General features: G+C 44.5%; 1 protein-coding gene across 1 annotated transcript in view; it reads left to right on the top strand.

Annotated features, from left to right (window-relative positions):
- LOC138282815 (transient receptor potential channel pyrexia-like) overlaps window positions 1–21,025 on the top strand; it is a 1,013,831-nt gene that overhangs the window by 299,998 nt on the left and 692,808 nt on the right. Inside the window, exon 8 of the mRNA XM_069220730.1 lies at window positions 5,698–5,788. Coding sequence (XP_069076831.1) covers window positions 5,698–5,788 — 91 coding nt within the window. The remainder of the gene's footprint in view (window positions 1–5,697; window positions 5,789–21,025) is intronic.

Below are 21,025 nucleotides of genomic sequence, written 5' to 3'. Positions count from 1 at the left end.
GCAGAATTTGCACAACTTTCCCACTATTGCTCAACAAATATATGGAAACATGATGTGACAGTAACCATAGACAATGGAAAGAAACATATTAGTGAATACTTACCGTAGATTTTTGAGGCACCACCAATTATAATCAATATTTATTTAAGATCTACTCTTATTTTTATAGAAACTTTTTTACTTCATTTTCTAATGTTTATTTTTTACGAAACAGCCAATCAACTATAACTCCTGATGTTCCATTGGTTCAGCATATTATCGTTTTTTTTTACAAAGTTTGGCCAGTCTGAGAGGCTGGAAGGGTGGGCGATGTAGCAGTGCAGCATGTCAGATAAGAAATATACGAATAAGAATGGAGTTTACGTCCTTATTCTGGCAGAGGTGTCCAACACAATGATTGCTGCCCTATCTTCGCCTTTCACCAACTGCTGACGTGAGCTTTACATCAACATTCTAAACTGATAGTGGAAAATGACAATGGAAGGGAGGACGGGGGGAGGATTGGGAAGGAGGAACAATGGAACATACCATTCTGCAATGCTGGATTGACCGTTCCGTGCATCTGGCGTTTCCCTGGGAGGCTGGAGGGGGAGGGGAGTGATTTTGTCACTGCTGCCCGGTTTTGTGGCAGTGAAGCAATTTAAAAAGCATTGTAAAGTTCCTTATATAGCCTTTCGTTTTTAGGCAACAATAAAAGTCTCAGGGTAACTCTGGTGATGAATGTACCTAGCGAGAGAGATCATAGTTTGTCTAGTGACAGTTTTGACTCGTCTAAGGTAGCGCAGAGGGTTAACAAGCCTGCTGCAAAGAGCGTGTACTATGCAGATTACAGAACAATATTTTGTGTGTAGCTCAGTGGGATACTGCCTTTGTCATAGGGATTATTTTGTTATGTGCAGTTCATAAATTACAATCAGAATCTAGCACAACGAGCTATGAACTGTCATCACAGAGCTGTGTGCAAAAGAACAGTTTAGAAAGTTATGTTTTTCCCAGTATTTGATTATCTTAATTTTGGTAAAACAGGTTTGTTTGGGTAGAAATAAATTGTTATCAGTAAACTCAACCCTAACCACTGTTTTACATTCTGAATCCTGAGTTTATGCCTCCCCACTCTTAAACAATGCCTACCAGTATGGATGGCACGAACCCTACACCTTGTAGTCCCCTTTGTCTTATTTACCTTTTTTTCTACACACTGATTTACACATATGATTCATTGTCTCTCTATGTGCGAGAGATGTTAAATGCTCCAACATCCTGTGCTGGTTAGAGAGGTGCTATAAAACAAATAAAATACGTGTGAGAGAGATGCTATGAGGAGATGAGAGGCACTGTTAGAGGGTGATGGTGAGTGAATCATTGAAGAGCCCTGATAAAGATTGCTGTATCCTGGTGCTCTGTAAGGTCATAATTTACTGCACTTTATAAGTAATGCAAGTCACTATAAAATAAAAAAGTGTTGTACAATTCACCATTTTTACAATTTTTTTCCAAATTGTCTTCGGGGAGAACCGCCTCCAAGCCCCATTGTAATGGTCAGACTCGCTCACTATGTATCCTATGGGTGCTGGTCTGATGACATTTTCCAGGGCTGCTTGCGTTCCAAGTCCGGCCATTCCAGTCTGGGACTCCTCATGAAAAAGACCTCAAATGTAACCACAGCAAGTGGAAAGCTTCTTAACAAAAGACGGGAAACAAATAAATGAAAAATATGTAACATCATACATTTTGGTTATTGGAATATGGTAAATTCCATCACCCAATATTTATGAATCTTCAATCCAATCAAAAAACGTGTTCTCGGCTCATTTCAGTCAGACCACATGTGCTGAGGCTACGGTTCAATTCCTTTTAATGATGAGTCCCACCGCAAGTTGGAATTTGTAATGGCCCAGTTCTTCTGGAGGCCCTGGGAGAGTGACAGGACTCTGAAAAACATGTGTTAGCTGAAACCATGATCTTTAACTGGGATCTTCGAATACCTGAGTGTTGCTATGTATAGAACTATCCATTTGTACTGTAAATGTTGTCAAAAGCAGTTTATATTATGTTCCATTGGAATGTCAAGGGCTATATATTAGTTTGGTGTGAAGGAAATGGCCATATTGGCTTTATTATAAAACTAAATATTACAAAATAAAGTAAAACACGTTTTTATAATGATAAAAGTAATAATTTTTTTCATTTTTCAGTGCTACTCATGCATACATCCAAGATAACATAGTGCCATAGCAAACAGCATGTTTCAGATTCACTGCCAATGTAACGCCCAGTTGGCGAGCAGCACAGCCCCCTTCCTTTGTTAGTACAGTCCAGTTTATGAGTTGCAGCTGCGAGCAGGAACCCTAGAAAATGTGCCCATATATTGCATGAGTGGGAAGTTGCCTGCATTAATTCCACAGAAATGCCTAAGTGATAACTGTTAGCCATCCTTTTTAGATAGAGTTTGCCTTTTACCCCGGTGCCTCGCATGAGGTGCTTGGCTAGCAGCAGTGCCATTGCTATGAACTTCCTGTGGGTACAAGGCTGTGTAAGAACTCGCAGTGTACCACTCTATGTTGACACCATCATCTGCAAAAAGCAGAACAGGGGTTTCTCTGGAGTTTACCTTAGGGATATCTTTCCCAGCCTTAGTCAGATGCTCTCTCATGAAGTTGATGTAGATCAAAAATAAAAAAGAGGCCAAAACGCAGCTTTGTCTCATCCCGGTTAGTGATGGCAATTCCTTGGTAAGATCTCCATTCCTACTATATCACTCTGGCCGTGATATGATAAAGTCTGCCAAGCAAGGAAACAATAGCACTATTGAACCCTGAATTCAACATTATAACGCATAACTTAGAACTGTCTACCATGATAAAAGCCCAAGTTAAGTCCATAAAGACAAGATGAACACAGCTTTTTTTAGCCTTAGTATACTTTTGGACAATAAGGGAGAGATTTAGCAATTGCTCTTCTGTTCCCAAGCCTGCACAAAAGCTAAACTCCAAATCAGAGAGCCCCTTGGTCTCTATTGCCCAAGTTTCCCATTTAGACAAGATTACTCTACCTAAAATCTTCACAGTGTTATCTAAAAGAAATATTGGGCGATAACAATGTGTAAGGCTCTTATATCCCTTTTTAAATATAAGAACTATAATGGCCTTCTGCCAGGTCTTAACCAGAGGGCCTTTTATTGCACATCTTATAACATTAGTTAGTAAGGGGGCCCAGAACTGTTGTAGAGCTTTAAAAACATCCGAGGGAACTCTATGAGATCCCAGGGTGTACCTGGGAGGCTGTGCTCAATTGCTAAAATTACATCAGCTACTGAAATGTGGCTACAATGGGCTTGACTAGTCACAGCAAACTTCCTCTACAGGGCCCATCATAAGGGTAGGCTCTTTTGAACCAAAAACATTAGAAAAATGGGCCACCCACCCATTACTAGGGATAACATACTTGATCACATGGGGCCTGATTCACAAAGGTAAATGTACACATTTGAGTAGGCTTACTATTGTTTTTCTATTCACAAACTCTGATTTCATAGTGAGTTTATGCCTGCGGATGTCGGGGCAGAGAACTCCGCACATAAAAAGATAGGAGAGACATATCCTTTTATCTGTGGAATTCTCCGCCCAGTCTTCAGAGTCTCCTCAATTGTAAACTTACCACTTGTGAACAGTACATTTAACCAAAAGTTTAAGCTTAGTTTTGTGAATCAGGCCCAGGGTGTTTATTTTACGTCAGTCTTGGTGTGTTAAAGAAAATAAGGATGGTCTAATTGTTTGTTTATACTTTTAGGATAAAGGGATTCTAATCAGCACATCCAATAAGGCTCTCATTTTATGAATAACCGTGAGCACCTCCTCATGTAGTCAACGGTCAAACAATCAACATTGCCTAGATGTTGAAATTCATTGACACTTTATTTTTAATTATTTGTTGAGAGTTTTATAAAGGTCAAACTTGACCCGAAGTAATCGGAGTGCTGAACAGTATAGAAAGAGATAAATAGATTACAGGTAGGTTCCACTTAAACAGGAGGGTTACAATTTGTACAGTCAGGTTACAATGCAAGCAGAGATTTACTAGTTGGATACTGATGCGTCCGACACCACGATTACATACAGGCAGACTATAAAATAAGATAAACAGATAAAAAACATACAGATAAATGGCAATTTAAACTTCAAGTTTCCATTCGTTTTTTCATATAGCTTTTGCTGCATGGGCATTTCGGTAAGTATTCACTGTACACTGTGCCATATGTAGGGTAATGTTTTAATCACATTTTCTTTCCAGCACATAATCTTAGTAAAATCCAAAGGTTTGAGTTAACACAGAGTTTAAAAAGCCAATCAGTCTGGGATTGGCAGCCAACCTCTTCCCTCTCGGAAAGAAGGTGAGAATGAAAAAAAGAATGAAAGAGAAAAGAAAGAGGTAAAGATTGAAAGAAATAGGTAGAGAAAGCAAGAAAGAAAGAAAAACGGAAGAAGGAAAGAATGAATACAAAAAGAAAGAGGGAAGGACGAATGAAAAAGAAGAGAAGCAAAGAAGGAAAGAAAGAATGAAAAAGATAGGAAAGAAGCACAGAAAGAAGCAAAAAAGGAAATAAAGAGGAGCGTTAGAACAATGAGCAAAATAAATAGAGAAAAGAGAAGGAAGAAAGGAAGAAAAGAAGAAAGACAGGGTTGCAAAGGTAGAGCACCCTCATGAGTTTATATTCATTTCCTGTGAGCTGCTGGTATGGTGTGAAACAAAAGCAGCAGTCAGACAAATAAATGCCATTTCAAGATTAATTAACAACAGAATTGGCAGGAGACAGGTACTGACATAGCTGGAATGGGTGAAAGGGCTAAATGCAGTCAGTGATTATCCAGTGGCTGAAGTCAGCTGACTAAATTGCCCCATGCTGTATGCTGCAGTGGGCGGAAGCAAAATGTGAATGACACAAGAAATTACCAATGGATGAAGGAATGTCCCTGCAAGCACTTTTATGTAAGTGCAGTAACATCAAAGAGATTTTAGTAAAAAAATCATGTAAGCAATTTTTATCAAATAAAAATATCTTGGCTAACACCAGACATTGTATCTTCCTCCTTCTCCTTTCTCCCTCCAATGCTCTCAGTAAGGTGTTTTTGTGTGGTAAAATGTGTGTTTAACTCGTATGGATTGAACTAAATTGAACCTACGTTTTGTATATGTATCCATCATATAAGTATATATAGGCGGGAGACTACCGATTTCAAAGCCAGTCTCCCGCCTCCCGATTCCTACATGTAGAAACCAGATTTGGGGATTTGTAAAACTGCCAAAATAAAGTGCCATTCACGCTCCAGTCTCCCCCTCCAAGAATTACCCCAGACATCAAAGATTAACCCTTTGAGCTTAATTCTTGAAGGTGGAGATTAGAGCATGTGACAGGCGTCAACATTTTATTTTTGGCAGTTTTAGCACAAAAACAGAGTTTAGAACTCCGTTTTTGTTTGTGATATGTTACTAAACTGCCAGAAATGAAATTCTGATTGTCTGCCACCATACATACCAATAGACCCCATTCAGGCTGATTGCCTCTGCTCCAAAATAAGTCAGTAGGGAAAATACATTCTCCCGACTATTTCTTTTTTAGATCTCCCACTTGCCTGCTCTAAAAATGTTGGCATGTAAGTAAATGTGTGGCATTTTCAGTGATAATGTCCTTTTCTTTAGGCTTCTCTGGCACTGGACCAGTTACACGTAAAGGATCGTGCCAACAGGAAGCAGTACTTTCACATAAATGTTTTGGAACCAACAGTTGCAGGTGAGTTCAAACACTGTTAGTAATCAGCTTTGCTTTCTTCCACCTCCCACCTGAAAAAGTTATATAAAAAAGCTTGGCTTATCTCAGGTCTTTTTTTTTTAAAAACAAGGTTTAGCTGAGAAGGTTACATGTTCACACACTTGGAGGGGGGGGGGGGATCTCAGTGCATTTTGGAAGTCACATCTAATTGTACGTGTAAACAATTCCCACCCTGTACTTACCACTGGCAACATTACTGACCTGAAAAGTAAAACTTTGGTTTCAGGATTAAACCTATTTCTAACTCTCACTCCGCTGAATGCCTAACACCTCAAAGGGATACAAATTTACCACACTGTATAGACGTAAAACGTGAACCACTTTATGTCAAATACATCAGATTTTGGAAGGTGTATGACACTTTGGACAGAGTAATCGACTCACAATTATATCACGTCTCTTCCCCAAATCACAATATTGAATGTCAACAATACATTTAGCACTCTTAACACCACTCATACTTAAGTTGGGAGGTATGTATGGGTGGAATAATAGTATCTATATATTTCTCTCAGGGGATCCTCATCAGTTTCCAGACATTTAATTCTATAAATCTTACCTAGTGGCGTCTCCTCTAGGTAGTGATAGTTCAGATCTAGGGGATGATTACAGACTGCCACACTTGTAATGAGCCCCCTAGTTTCTATACAAAAAGTTTGTTCTTACTTGCCTATATCTCTGGCACTGGTTGATGTATCTTCATAACATTTTCCCAAAAAAATCACTAGTCACATCAGCTGCTGCCTGTAAAGTTTTGGGTGATCCGTCAAGTGGCGGCCAAGAAAAAGGGGGTCCTAAAGCGCATTTTCCCCATTCATTTTTCTAAAGGGATTTTAAACAGTGGTAGCACCGAAACCCCTGGATGGAATTATACCAAATTTGTCAGAAAGGCCGCTGTTGGTCCAGAAAGCTACCTTTTCTTTGTTATTTGGTTTAAATCCGTTCAGTAATCTTAGAGAAATTATGAAAATCCATATTTGTATATATAGGGGCGCAAAGGATTTACAACCCCTCCCGGTCTTGTGCTGAGATCTGATTGGCTGCCAACACTTCAACAAAGAAGTGTTGGCAGCCATCTTGCGACTCTGCTTCATGCTAGTCCCAGAATAAGGTTAAAAATAAAGAAATGGGAACAGGATACAGACACCCTGCCACCCTACCCACTGAGCTAAAAAGCATTTTCTTAACATTTTTGCCACAAATTTGCAATAGGGTTGTGTGACTACAGCACAAAGAAAAAAGAAAGACAAAACGCATGCCCCCGTGCTTCGCAATTCTGAAGCCCCAGATGGGCCAACTCCACGGGGCATTGTTAATTTTAATGCGGGCCCACCATAGCTCCAGGGACCACCAGCTCCCTGGGGCTTTCATGAATTGTAAGGGGGGCCTTACATTACAGCACAAATTATAGTTACTTGCGATAACTCTAACAGGTGAATTCCTATGGTTTTGTACGTTTAAAATGTGAGCCTAACTATATGTGAATTTGTATGGTTCTTTTAATTCTAATTCCTAACTATAAAGTCCCCGTAACCCTTTTTTTTCCAGTGAATTTCAATGTTTTTAACATAAAATAATTTTCATTACTGTACATTAATCCAACCGTTGCCGTGCATGGCCTTTACTGCCCCCAAGCATTTTGATTCTGTGTTTGCCCAGGAGAGGTGGCTGTCACTGGCGCATGGGGGGTCCACAGGACTTTCCCTACTCAAATAAAAGCATTTTGCCCTGGGGGTGGTGGGCAAAAGGGCACGGGGACCATGTGTCCCCTGCATTCAATGTAATAATCGCCCAGGGAGGTAGCACCCCCCGGGGCTTCAATAGGCCCTGGAGGGGGGCCCCATTTTTAACATGCCCCTTGGACCTGGCTCACCCAGGGGCTTCATTTAAACAAGTGCTGTTTTTTATAAAATGTTCTCTGGATCCGTGGATCCACCGCAACTCCAGATGAAAAGTTTTTAAAAATGCCTTTTTGCTCTCGGTGATCCGTCTGAGACCCCAGCACCAGACCTAAGGGCTACGTAGGAGCCACTTTAGACACAAGCAAAGAAGAAGTGTATCCTTCGGAGTAGAGTGTCTACCGTTTTTCAGAAATGTCACCTATTACTTCAAAGGGCACGTCCAACAGCCCAACAGGTATCATCCATCTTAGGGTCTATGGCATCTTGAATCTACCTAGTGCTGAATGCATGCCTGAGAATGAGACCACTACAGTAGTGCCTAGAGGTCCAGTGGTCTCAATGGAAGGACAAGTGGGAAGGCAAACTTTCCCATACAAAACACACAGCTCCATCTCTGACGTAGTTGTGCAAGAGAGACAATTTAGTAAAAGGAACGCCTTTCTTTCAAGATCTTCCAAAACAAACAGTAGTCACAAATGCCTCTCTAACAAGGTGCAGAGCTCATTTACAAGATCTTATGATCTTTTTTTAAAAACTATTTTTCCAGGGGAGCTACAAATAGCAAAATACAGACATTTTACACAGTTGAAAGGAAAATAGGCAACACATTACATTGTGCAATAACTTCAACCTGTGTGTGGGTGATTTTTTCTTTTTGTGTTTCCTTGTTTTGTTAGTACTTTACAACCTCGTTGTGTGAATGAGAATGACTCTTGAAAGTGGTGCTTCACCGGCTGGGTAGTCACATGCAGTGTGTAGGTGGGAATTGTTTGGTTGGGGTGGTGGGAATGGCCTAGCGCGGTATGGAATTTGGGGGTGGCTAACTGTCAGATGGCAGCTGGTCAAGGAGCTGGGGAACACTCTGAGTTCCGCTTTTTATATGTAGAAGGAGCTGCTTTGGGAAACCAGCTAAAAGAACAATTTATGAAAGAGAGGGGAGGGGTGAACTCTGGAGTTGTAGGGAAAGCTTTGGGCGAGTGTTGGTTGACTTTTTAGCCTTTTCATTGTATGGAACACCTGGTGACAGTGAGCACTTGAAAGGGAGTGGAATGGGGGTTGCTTTCAGAGGGGGGATAAGAGGGGAGGGGTCGAGGAGAAAGGGAAAAGGTGCGGGGTCGCCTTCGAGATGTAGATTCCAATGTGGAGGAAATGCAAGGGGAGTTGTATGTTCTGGGAACTGAGAGAAGTCATATCGGTGAACGATAGGGAAGTTTTGATGCCTTTGTCAATATGCTCTAAGTTGCGGCCTCCTGTCAGGGTGGGGAAGACTCCACATGATGTCACTGAGGTTTAGTGGGTTGGGGTTCCTTGAGGGGGATCACCTGCTGTCAGGGCCTGGTATTGTAGTAACATCACATCCCAATCAGCAGCAATGGGGTGCCGTCGAATATGCCAAGCTTCCTCCCTGTGCAGTGCAGAGCTCTTCAGCTCTCCCAATGGGACCCTGTTGATTTCCATTGGGCCTGCAATGGAGGTGTGGGGTGTTCCAGTGCAAAGTGGGAGGCCTTTTGGTGCATAAGAGGGCAAGATTAGCAAATCGAACTCGCCCTTTGTGTGGTTTCTGTCATGGAATAGCTCTAGAGCTATGTCTTCCTGTGTTTTCAGTGTGGTAAGTTCTGTGAATGTGTCCAGAGTGGTATGTATATCGTCCCAAAAGTGTGTCAATGTAGAGCAGGACCACAGCATGTGTTGAAGGTCCTCCGCAGGGTCAGAGCATCTCTGGCAGGTGAAATGCGCGGTTGGGATAATTCTGTTAAGGCAGACTGGGTGAGGTAGGCCAGGTGAAAAAGCATATATTCAATATATTTGGAGAGTGCATTAAGGGATACTATCTTGGAGGATTCCAGGGCCCTGGCCGACTCAGAATCATGAAAAGGTCTCCCAAGGCCCTCCTCCCAGCACTCCCCAAGGTCCTTCAGTGGTGTCAATGTATATTCTGATGGCTTTGTAAATCCAAGTGATGAGATGTCACCTGTGTCCCATAAGATATAGCATATGTACAACTTTGTGTCTAGGCATTGTTTCTGCAAGGGGTCCCGATAGAGAGTGCATCGAGGCTAGTAGGCATCCGTAGGTGAGGAATTGTCCGGGGGGGTGGCATAATCCTGGAAAAGCTGGTCAAATGTCAGAAGCTGGCTGTCCCCGAAGAGGTCCCCCACAGTGTCAAACCTGTGTGTCTGCCATTCTGCAAGCTGGTCAGTTGTGAATGGGCCCTCTGCACTGGGGAAGCCCTGTAGTGGAATGTTAGGGGTGTAGGGATGGTCTTGTCTGTTAGGGGTAAGATTCTAGTTAGATATTCCTGCGCCAGCCAACCAAGTGGGCCACCAAGTGCAATGCTGTTTAATAGTGGGATGGAGGAGTTGTTGCAGTATATGTGTGGAAAGCGGACCTGCCTCAATGGTGGGTTGAAATGTGTTTTTGTCCACCAGCCAGCAAGCCACCCATTTGAGTTGGGCCGCTAAGTAATCAGATTCGAAAGACGTGTCCTTCAGACATCCCTGACCCACTGGCAACTGTAGTTTGTGAAGGGCAATCCTTCATCTGCCATTTTTCCAGAGTAGATCCCCCATTAAGTGGTTTAGATTGCGGAAGAAGCGGTGTGGGGGGGAAAGCTGGTATGTTAACTAACTAATATAACAATCTGGGAGTATTTTAATTTTTGACAATGCAATCCTGCTGGTAAGGGCTAGGGGGAGCCGCTGCCAGAAGCGTACCTGGGAGCACAGGGTGGTTTAGGCCCTTTTCAGGTTGCCGTTAAATAAGTCTTCCTGTGAATGATATAACTCCTAGTTATCAGGGGGCTGTGGCCATCCAGGTGAAAGCTGTAGGGCCTATGGGCACTGGATAGGGCAGGGTTTCATCTCAGAATGGAAAGTATAGGACTTTCACCAGTTAACTCGGAGCCCAGCCACCTCTTCCAAGACCTGAAAAGCAGCCTTCAAAGAGGAGGCGTCGTCTTGCGTGTCTCAGATGTAGAGTAGGACATTATCAGTGTAAAGGGATACTGCGTGTGTGTCTCCATGTAGCTGTATCCCGCAAGCGGGGCTCTCCCTCCTGAGGCAATATGCCATTGGCTTCATAGCTATAGAGAACAGGATTGGGGAGAGGGGACAACCCTGCTGCATACCGCGACTAGCTTGAAGGGGGGGGTGAGATTAGATGGCCTACTCAGACCCTGGAAGAGGGATTTGTCTATAGTAGTTTGGTGTAGGTTTTGAGGCGAAGACCTAGCCCAACAACTTGTAGGGTTGCAAACACGTATTCCAACGCGAAGGAATCAAAAGCTTTTTCAATATCAAGTATCAGACAGGCCGCTCTGGTATATAGTAGGGAAGCCTGATGCATTACATGGAATAGGCAGCAGATATAGAATGTGTTTTGGCCCGGCATGAAGCCATTTTAGTCACAGGGGATCAGTTCTGGAAGCACTTTGAGATAGAGGTCTGTTAAAATTTTGCCCAGATTCTTATAGTCTGTTCCCAATATGGCTGTTGGGTGGTAGGAAGACAGACTGTCGGGGTCTCTGTCTGGTTTCAAAATGAAGACAAGTATGGATTCCTGATGGGAGTTCGGTAGGGAGCCTGTTGTGAGGGTCTCATTATATACTACCACTAGATGGGAAGCCAAGAGGGTGGTGAATATTCAATGGGGAGCCCATCCAAGCCTGGGGTCTTGTTGCAGTACATTGTTGAGGTATTTATACAGGTCATGAATTGCCTGTGTCACTTCTTCAATGGTGATGTGTCCATCAACGTCTTCCCACTGGGCGGCATTTATGACTGGGAGGGAAAGGGGATCAAGGAAATGTCTAATTGCATCTGATGCTGGGGTGGGCGGTTGGTTGTAGAGGTCAGAATAGTACATGCTGTAGGCCTGCAGGATAGCGGGCTCCGAACATAGGGGCATACTTACAAGAAAGTAGCGTATCATAGATGGTGTCACTTTTCTTGTGCCCCCCTACTGGCACCTAATGTCACCATGGTTGTGCTGTATTTACAATATGGTGCACCATAGCGGTCGTTAGCACAATAGCGTCAACATTTTTTATGCTACTGTGACACTTTCTTACACTAGCGTAAAATATGTTGACGCTAGTGCAGCAAAGCACAGGGAGGCCCTTTAAATATAATAGGTGCGTTATTTTAATGCCTGCTCTTAGCAGGCGTTAAAAATGATGGGGAAAAATGGCACAGTGAAATGTTGTAAATTTCATTGTCCCATTTGTTTGGGCCTCCCTGCGCCAGAACACGCCCCTTGCATACATTATGCCTGACGCAGGCAGCATGTAGTGCAAGCGGTCGCAAAGTGGCGCAATGCTTTGTAAATATGGCATGGCAGAAAAGCCACCTTAGTGCCGCCTTAGCATAAAGATAATGACACTAGGGCAGCGCTAAGGTACCACAAGGGGCTTGAAAATATGTTCTATAGTGTCTGGCCCTAATTTCTGTTATTGTGGGGGCTTGAACTCCTGTTGGGCCAGCCATGCCAGTAATAGGCCAGGTTTGTCCCCCAGTAAGTGGACTCGGGTAGAGTATTCCTTAAAGTTATAGCAGCGGAGAATCACCACCAGAGTAGCCTGGCACCTTTTAGTAGTCAGCAAGCCATCTTGGACTGCCTCATCACAGGAGGCCTGTTGTCAAGCTCTGTGACCTCTCTGTCCGCGTCTTTGAGAGCCTCCAATAGTTTACTTCAGACTCCAGTTATGGTTTGGAGACAAGGACCCTGGGAACTATTCTAAAAGTATTCCACTCTAATCTTCTAGTCGCTGCCGTTTTGTGGTTTTCTTCAAAGTATCTAGTGATATGAGTGAAATGAGAGTCAGAGAAATTCGGGACTTCTAGAACCTCCTTGGGCAACTTCCAAAGGGGGGGGCCAGGGGATGAGGAGTTCCCCGTGTTATGTCCATGGAATGTGCGGTGTGATCTGGGAAGACCTGGCCCTAAATAATCAGTGGTTGTGACTCGGGGGAATAGGTCTGGGTAGCATGGAAAGCATTCTAGGCCAATGTATGTCATGTGGGACAGAGTGATGTGAATAGAGGTGCAGTTGTGGTTTATGGACCCTCCATGCAGTGTGTAATGCCCACTGGTAGGGCCAGGTTGAGAATAACTGGGAGTGCCTGTGGGTTGGGGAAGTCAAGGGGTGGTGGGACTGATCAAGTATGATATCTAGGACGTTAAAATCTCCCTCTAGTATCCATGGGATGCCTATCCATTGTGCTAGATCCTCCAACAGGGCAGCCCAGAATGATGCTTTGTCTGTGTTAGGTGCATAGATGCAGCCAAGGAGCACATGCTCGCCATCAAGATGGCCCTTGTTGAATCCGTATCTGCCCTCTCGGTTGATGGCAGTGGTGTGTTGCCAAAACGGTGTACCCGGTGAAGCCAAATCAGGGCCTCCTTGCAAAAGTGGAATAGGAGGTGCCAATCACATTGCTTCTCCAGTGGCGTCGGAGGTGATGGAGTTCCCCAGTGATTAGGTGGGTCTCCTGTAAGAAGTGTATGTGTGCATTCTGGCACCTAAGACAGGTGTAGGTGGAATACCTTTTTCGGGCTGAATGCATCTCCCTTACGTTAAGTGTCAGGAACTGTATCTTGTGCAGCAGAACCACTGGGATGCAAGGAGGTGTTGTCGGAAGAGGAGGTGGGTAGAAGCTGATTGTCTTCCAGGGTAAGTCCAGAGTACAGGTGGTGTTTAAGGTATCCCTCTAAAAAGGAGCGTATGTAACAGAACAAATAAACAACAACTGCATAACAACAAAAACTAGAACCTAAAACCAAAGGCCCTGCACCTGAACGTTTGCTGGAGGAGCCCTCCAGAAAATAGGGGTGGCGGGGGAGAACCAGTCTGTTACTGATTCAGAAGATTTGGGGCTGCTAGGCTGGCAATCTGAGGGTTACTGTGGTATGGCACCTCAGGAGGTCTTCATTAATAGTGTGGAGCTGAGTGCCTTCTGTATTGAGGTACAGTGTGGGTGAGGCCCAGACCCAGGGGACTATTGTTTTTTATAGATCGGCTGCTGATTGCGGGGTTACAACCAGACCCATCAAAAGTTCTATCAGAATGTCTTCACTTAGTGACACATCGTCTTCACTTCCAGGGGGCTTGAGCACAAGTGGTGGGATTGCGAGGCCTGGGGTATTGCGAAGGCTGCTTCAATTGCAGATTGTTGGCTTTGGCCTGAGGCTTTGGGAGATGGGGCTCTGGGTGTGGCTTTAGGACGCCGACATGCCTCCCCTCCATGGGGTATTGACTGGGGTTGGGTTGTTGGAGATGGTGGGGGCTACTATACTCCCTCAAACTCAGTTTCAATCCAGTCCCAGGTTGAGGCAGGTACTGCAAAGAAATATGTGTGGTTGTCATGCAGGGTTTTCAACTTCGCCGGGAAGAGCAGCAAGTACTGAACAGCCAGCTCTTGAGTCTGTGTTTGACTGCCAGAAGCGATGAGCTATTGCTTTGGGTTTGTACTCCATAGTCTGGGAACACAGATATTGGGCTGTTTTCATAGAGCAGGGGTGCTGCGACTCTGGCGGCCTGTAACATCGCATCTCTGTCTTTGTAATTGAGTACCACCGGACATGGGGTAAACGCTGGTGGGGGTGTGGGTGCCAGGACCCGGTCTGCTCTTTCCATGGTTAAGTGGGGGGGGTCAGGGCATCGGCAGGCGTGAACAATTTTACACAGTTCTCGAGGAAGTATGTCACTGGCTTGGTGCCTTCTGCACCCTATGGGAACCCCAGGGGGCAGATGTTGCTGCGCCAAGCCATACCCTTGGCATCCTCAGCATGTGACTCTAATCACTGTACTCTATCCAGGAGTTCCTGGGTGGTCTGCTCCTGGGTCCTGAGCTGTGGTGCCATCTCTGAGATATGGCGTTCAGCGTCAGTGCCCTGGGAGGCCAGTTTTTGCCAATCCTCACAAAGGAGACAAAATTCCACACATATCTCTATGCACGCTTCTACTGATGAACAGGAGTACTCAATGTTGAACAGGATGGCACCCAGTTTTTTATCTGAGTCCTGGAGGTCCACGCACTAAATCCAGGGTCCTCCCCATGATGGAGTGTGTTTGAGGGTGCACGGAGTGCGGTTTAATTGATTTCTGTCTACCCATGGTGTGTTCCCGATCAGCCCAGCCAACAGATTGTTGGGCCACAGTTTGTATGAGAACTGTAGTGTGGCAGTGTTAGTTGTAGGCTCTTTAGTTAGATGCCCTCTCCCCCTGCATACTGAGCAGATTCTGGTGCGGTGTACGGGGTTGAGTCCCGCCGGTGAATGGCCCTATATGGCACTATTGTAGGGAAGGGAGCCCTCTTGGGGTGCTTATGATGCACTGTGGTTGTGTGCCGGATGATCCTGTTTTCTCTGCACCCGCTTGGTCCTTTGTCCCCTTCTGATGGCCGCCTTTGGGGGACGGCCAGTTGACGACGCCTGACTCACCAGCACTGAGTCCACTGTGCCACTCTGCAGGGCCACCCGGGCCCACAGCTGCCGTAGTTGGTGGGTGCGATGTGACAGTCGAACAGCGGGCGTACATCCTCCAAGAGCCTCCCCGGTGCTGGTGCCCTCTCGTGGTACCATTGTTAGCGAGGGTGTTGGTGAGGTGACGGTCAAAGAGTGGGCTGTGCCTCCTAAACGCAGCCTCAACGCTGCTGGTGCCCTCTTGTGGTGCCTCGGTGGAAGGAGATGGAGCCCATGGAGGGCTCCAGGGCCTGCATATAATTTCCTGATGATGTTAGTGTCGCTACTTCTGCACGTTGGGCTGCACTCAGGGTTAGTTCACCGACAAGGTAGGGGGTCCCAGCCCGCCCAAGTCCCCTGTGGCCGGCACTTCAGGATTGCGCCAAACCACTGGGGCACCTCACCTCACAGTCCATGGTTGACCTGGGCCCTTCCACCAAATCACGCCATCCCCCACCCCTCCCAGGCCTGTTGCAGTCGTACAACCCCTCTCGGTCCTCGGGTGTAGTGCGAGGGAGAGGCAGCAGGCCCCCCCTGTTGGCCCACAATGGTGAGGCCGCTGGTTATTGTAGGCCGTCATTGGGCCGCTTGCTCGTTGATGTGGATCGGAGATGCCAGAGTTTCTCTCCCTAACCAGTCGGGACGGGGATCACCTCCTTGGACATGCGGCTCCCCACTGTGCAGTTGTGTTGGAGAATTAGGTGAGAGGGCCCTCCTGGGTGCCCAGGTGTGTCATCTTTTGCCCACCAGGGTGTATTATGGTTGCATGACCCCACTTGGGGGTTGGGTGCTGTGGGAGGCGACACGTCAGACCTGCTCTACCATCCCATGATGGCGAGGCCGTTGGGCGTTGTAGGCCGTTGTCGAGCCGCTCGCTGATGCAGCATGGACGAACCTGAGTCTCTTTCCCCCTCCTCTGGGATCTGTGCAGCACTGCTGTTATTTCAGTTGCCTGATCACTCCTCATGAGTCACCTCAGTGTGGCATCCCCGCTCGGGCAATAGGCTAAGAGCCCACCCATGTTGTCAGTGCTCAGTCAGGGGGCGGATCGCCTCCTCAATCCAGTGGCTTCCCTCTGGGCAGCTGTGTTGGGAGAAGAGATGAGGAGGCTCCTGGGTGCCTGATTATGGCATGATTAATGTTGACTGCGGTGTTTAGGCCCCAGAGCTAATTCACTCCTTGTACGCCGTCTTTGGCTTCTTGGGCATGCCTCCACAAGATCCTAGATACAAGGGCAATGGTTCCTGAGGGAACAAGTGTACCACATAAACATTCTGGAAATGAAAAAGGTCCAACTGGCTCTAAAAGTATTTGCACCATTGTTACCGACTAACAGAATTTTAATCCAGGCTGACAACACAACAATGCCCTAGCTGGACAAGCAAGGGGGGAGCAAGCTCAGTCAATATGACATTGGTTACTGGCGAGAAACCTTTCAATCCAAGCAATTCACTTGCCAGGCATGCAAACAGACCAGTTAAGCAGGTATTTCATAGAAAACCACAAATAAGAACTAGACAATACAGTTTTGCTGGACATTTTTCAAGACTGTAGTTTCCACCCTACATCTATCTGTTTGCCACCAGAGGAAACTCAAAACGCCCAAACTTTGCATCCAGAATATGGGAACCAAACTCATTGGGAAATGCCTTTTTGATCAACTGGTCGAAAAGTTTTCTTTATGCCTTTCTCTGGATTCCTCTAATTCCCACAGTAATTCTCAAACTCAGAGCAATATGTGCTCTAATGATTCTAATAGTACCAGAATGGCCCAGACAGTGGTTTAACCTCCCCGTCAAGCCCCACTAGAGGTTTCTGTGCAAACACAACCTTCTGTCAAGGATGCAGGGGGAAGATCTTTCATCCCAACAAATACTCATTGAATTTGGGAGCATGGTTTCTGGATTCATCCAATTTGCCCACCTAATTCTTCTGCTAGATTGTATGACCACTCTTAAGGAGGCTAAATGTCCAGGCACAAGGACATCCTCTGTTTTTAAATTGAAAAGATTTGTAATCTGGTGCCTCCATTTTTAAATTGAAAAGATTTGTAATCTGGTGCCTCCAGAATAATAATGATCCAATTAAATGCCAAGAGATTGTCATTTTGCCTTATTTGCTTCATCTGGCTTCCTCCAAACTGCAAATTAACTCTATAAAAGTGTATTTGGTGGCCATAACAGCGTAGAGGAGAGGGCAGAATCAGAAATCTGTCTTCACTTCACCAGTGGTTAAAGACTTCCTAGAAGGGCTGAAAAAGACTTTTCATTCTATCCGACAACCTGCTCTTAACTGGGAAATAAGGGGCAGATTTATGAAAAGTGGTGCTGCACCTAGTGCAGCGCCAAATTTCTTGCGCCCCTTAGCACCCCCCTAATTCCACCATGGTAGCGCCGTATTTAAAATATGGTGCACCACGGAGGTAGTTAGGGTGACTAGTGTCATAATGTTTTACGCTAAAAAAATGATGATGCTAATCCTGCAAAGCACCCAGAGGCCCATTGTAATCAATGGGTGCCTCTTTTTAACACCTGCACTTAGCAGGCATTAAACAATGCTGAAAAAAATGGCGCAAAAGAATCTTATAGATTCTTTTGTGCCACTTTTATGCCCCCGCCCTAGCGCCGGAACACCCCTCTTACATACAATATGTCTGGTGCAGGCATAATGTGGCGCATGGGGTTACAAAGTGGCGCAATGCAAGCATTGCGCCACTTTGTAAATATGATGCAGCATTTTTCTCCTTCCAACACCACATTAGCATTAAAAAAACTATGCTAATGTGGCGTTGGAACAGCGCAAAGCCAGCAAAAATCTGGCCCTAAATTTAGTGTTACCTAGATTAATGGCTTCTCCTTTTGGACCCATACACAAGGCCTCAATGCAGCATCTCACTTGGAAGGCAGCTTTTATTGTGGCTATTACGTCAGTGCGAAGTGTTAGCAGATTGCAAGCTCTCTTCTGTAGAATAATTTACAATTTTTCACAAGAATAGAGTATTCTTGAGAAAACACCCTTCTTTTCTACCAAAAGTTATTTAGATTTTCACATTGATCAAACGATTATGCTGTCAGCCTTTTTCAATAATCTCCCTTCTCTAGCTGAAAGGACTCTTTAGAAGTGAGTAGGGTACTAACATTTTATTTGGCTAGAACTAAAGAAATCCACAAAACAAACAAGTTGTTCAGAAATTGTGGTCCTCTGAGAACTGGCATGGCTTCATCAAAACAAACCAAACCCACATGGATTGTTTCTTGTATATCCTGTTGCTATCAGTTAGCTAACAAACCTCCAGATAAACATAGAGCACATTCTACACGTATTAAGCTTACTTCTACCACCTCGATTGGAAATGTTACAAGTTGCGGAAACTTGTGAAGCAGCCACATGGAAATCGGTTCACAAAGAGGATTCCTTGCTAGGCCAGGCAATCTATGAGAAATATGTTTAATTAGAGTAGTTCATTATTGCTGCCCACCTGTTTTTTTCTACATCCTAGATCAATGTTAGTTTTCATATTGCATTGCATTGACAATCACAAGCTTGGGATATTGTGTGTTTATGACTATCAGTAAGCGTCCTACCATGCAGTAGGGAAAGTTACTGACTTGTATTCCTAGTTCTGCGTCGTAGGTATCCTCACTGAAGTCATAAATAACCCTCTCTCCTCCCCAATTGTTGTTCATTTACTACATGACTTTCTTTTTTCTTTACATTACATCACCATTCAAAAAGAACTGAGGCGGCGAGGCAAACTACTACTATAGTGCATGCTGGGAAGAGAAGCGTCCTGCTCCTTAAAGCAACAGTGTATTTTTTCTTACACTCTGAACTCTTGCCCTGACAGACTTCTTTTTTGCTTCATTTTCTATCTCTGCAGGTTCTCTAAACAAATATTTCTATTAAAATTCATGGTTGTCTTGCAGTCAGGAGCTGCAATGTGGCCTATTTACATTATTTAAATAATTTTTAAGACATATAATATAGGTCAGAAAGGAGGCATGTCGTTCGTTTTTGGAGATAACTCTATACCTTGATCTGGGGTACTACCCCCCTACTAAAAATATTTTCCCCAAGATTTGAAGATGAAGTCTTCCGGATTCCTGGCAGATGCATTGGGATATTCTGTGTTTATGACTTCTGTGAGGCTATCTGTGATGCACAAGTAGGAATAGAAGTAACTTCTCCTTACCCACTACCTTTTTGACAGCGAAATTCAACTTTGGTGTACACAAAGGGACATGTGTCTGAGTAAAGGACAACCTAATTCACAGAATAAAATCTGTGGACAATTGCAGCTACAGATGGAACTTAAAACTGCGAAGAATCTAGAAGCACCATACATTTTCCTTAGTTGTAATTTTGGACTTCGAATATGGAACCTTGGTGTTCAAGTGGAAAGACAGGGTGGTGTCCAATGGGAATGTAATTTACATGACATTAAACAAAAAGTCATAACTTTATAGGTCTTTTTCTACCTTTCGATTGGTTTATGGATACCAATTTGGCCACCTACACATTTTTGCCAAACAAAAGCCAGGAGTAAGTGCACAAATTTTGTCTTAAAAAAACACTTCAATCTACCCATGTAACATGGGGTGAATGGGAGAATAATTTCTCAAACTGGAAAATGATTTTCCGGTCTGAAAAATAAGTTAAGAAGTATCATTAGCACTAATTGTAAATCAGTAGTTTTTACTCCTATCTGTAATGCACTGGCCAGAACTAGATGGAGATATGGAAATGTGCATTTTTCTGAGTTTTGCATGCACACGTCGTAGGAGACAGCTTAGTGTTATATTTGTCTATGACATGTACACTTTTTCCTTCTTGAATAAGTGTGTTTATGTTTTCCACACTTTTGTAAGTGGAGGCCCCGCACCCTTCCTTCGCCAAATGTGATGAGGCATATGAAAACAAGTAGTAGTGAGCAGGTAGCGCCCTGAGTACTATTCGAGGTCCTTGGGATGTACAATATCATAACTTTTCTGCTTGAACTCTGGCATGCTGCAGGGATAGTTTTCGCCATGCGGTTCCCTACCGTGAGTCCTTGCATTGGTGTGGATGGTATTGAGCAGCCAGGTCAGGACTTGTGCAAAACATCCCCAAACACTCTATCCCCAATACCGCAAATGCCCCTTTGCCTGATATGTTTAAAGGAGACCCTTAGGAGGGGAAAGTGCAAGGCAGGGAGCTGTTTAGCAGCAAGTACTGCTGTGCCATCTTCCTTTCTTCCTCACACAAATCTGCGACAGTGTAGCCTTGAGATGCAAAAAGGAAACAAAGAAACTTTTATGGAAATATTTATTGGCAGTACTGCTGTTTTGGGGGGCATTTCTGTTTTTCTAAGGTTTTCTGTTATCTGAGTTGAGCTTTCTGATTTATCACCCTTGATGCATTTGTATCAGCAGCTTGCGGAGGTTCTCATTCTTCTTTTATCCTAACTTATTTGTTTACATCATTTATGTTCACATTTGTTGTGTCCTACATTTCTACATGTTTCTGGTCTCTTCTACAGAGGAAATGTAAGGCCTGAATTAGAGTTTGGCGGACGGGTTACTCCATCACAAACATGACGGATATCCCGCCCGACGTATTGAGATTCCCATAGGATATAATGGAATCGTATTATGGCGGACGGATACCCGTCATGTTTGTGACGGAGTAAACCCCTCTGCCAAACTCTAAATCAGGCCCTTAGATCTCTACCGGGAGCTCATACACAATACACGCTACACATGCCCCCACTCATACATGCACGCACACATACATAAAGATACAGAACAAGACTTTTGGACAGCCCCTTTCAGCCACTGGCTCCTGTGGTTGAGCTGGCT

The sequence above is a fragment of the Pleurodeles waltl genome, chromosome 2_2 (assembly GCF_031143425.1).
Source record: "Pleurodeles waltl isolate 20211129_DDA chromosome 2_2, aPleWal1.hap1.20221129, whole genome shotgun sequence".
NCBI lineage: Eukaryota > Metazoa > Chordata > Amphibia > Caudata > Salamandridae > Pleurodeles > Pleurodeles waltl.
This window is presented reverse-complemented; position numbering and strand designations above follow the sequence as displayed.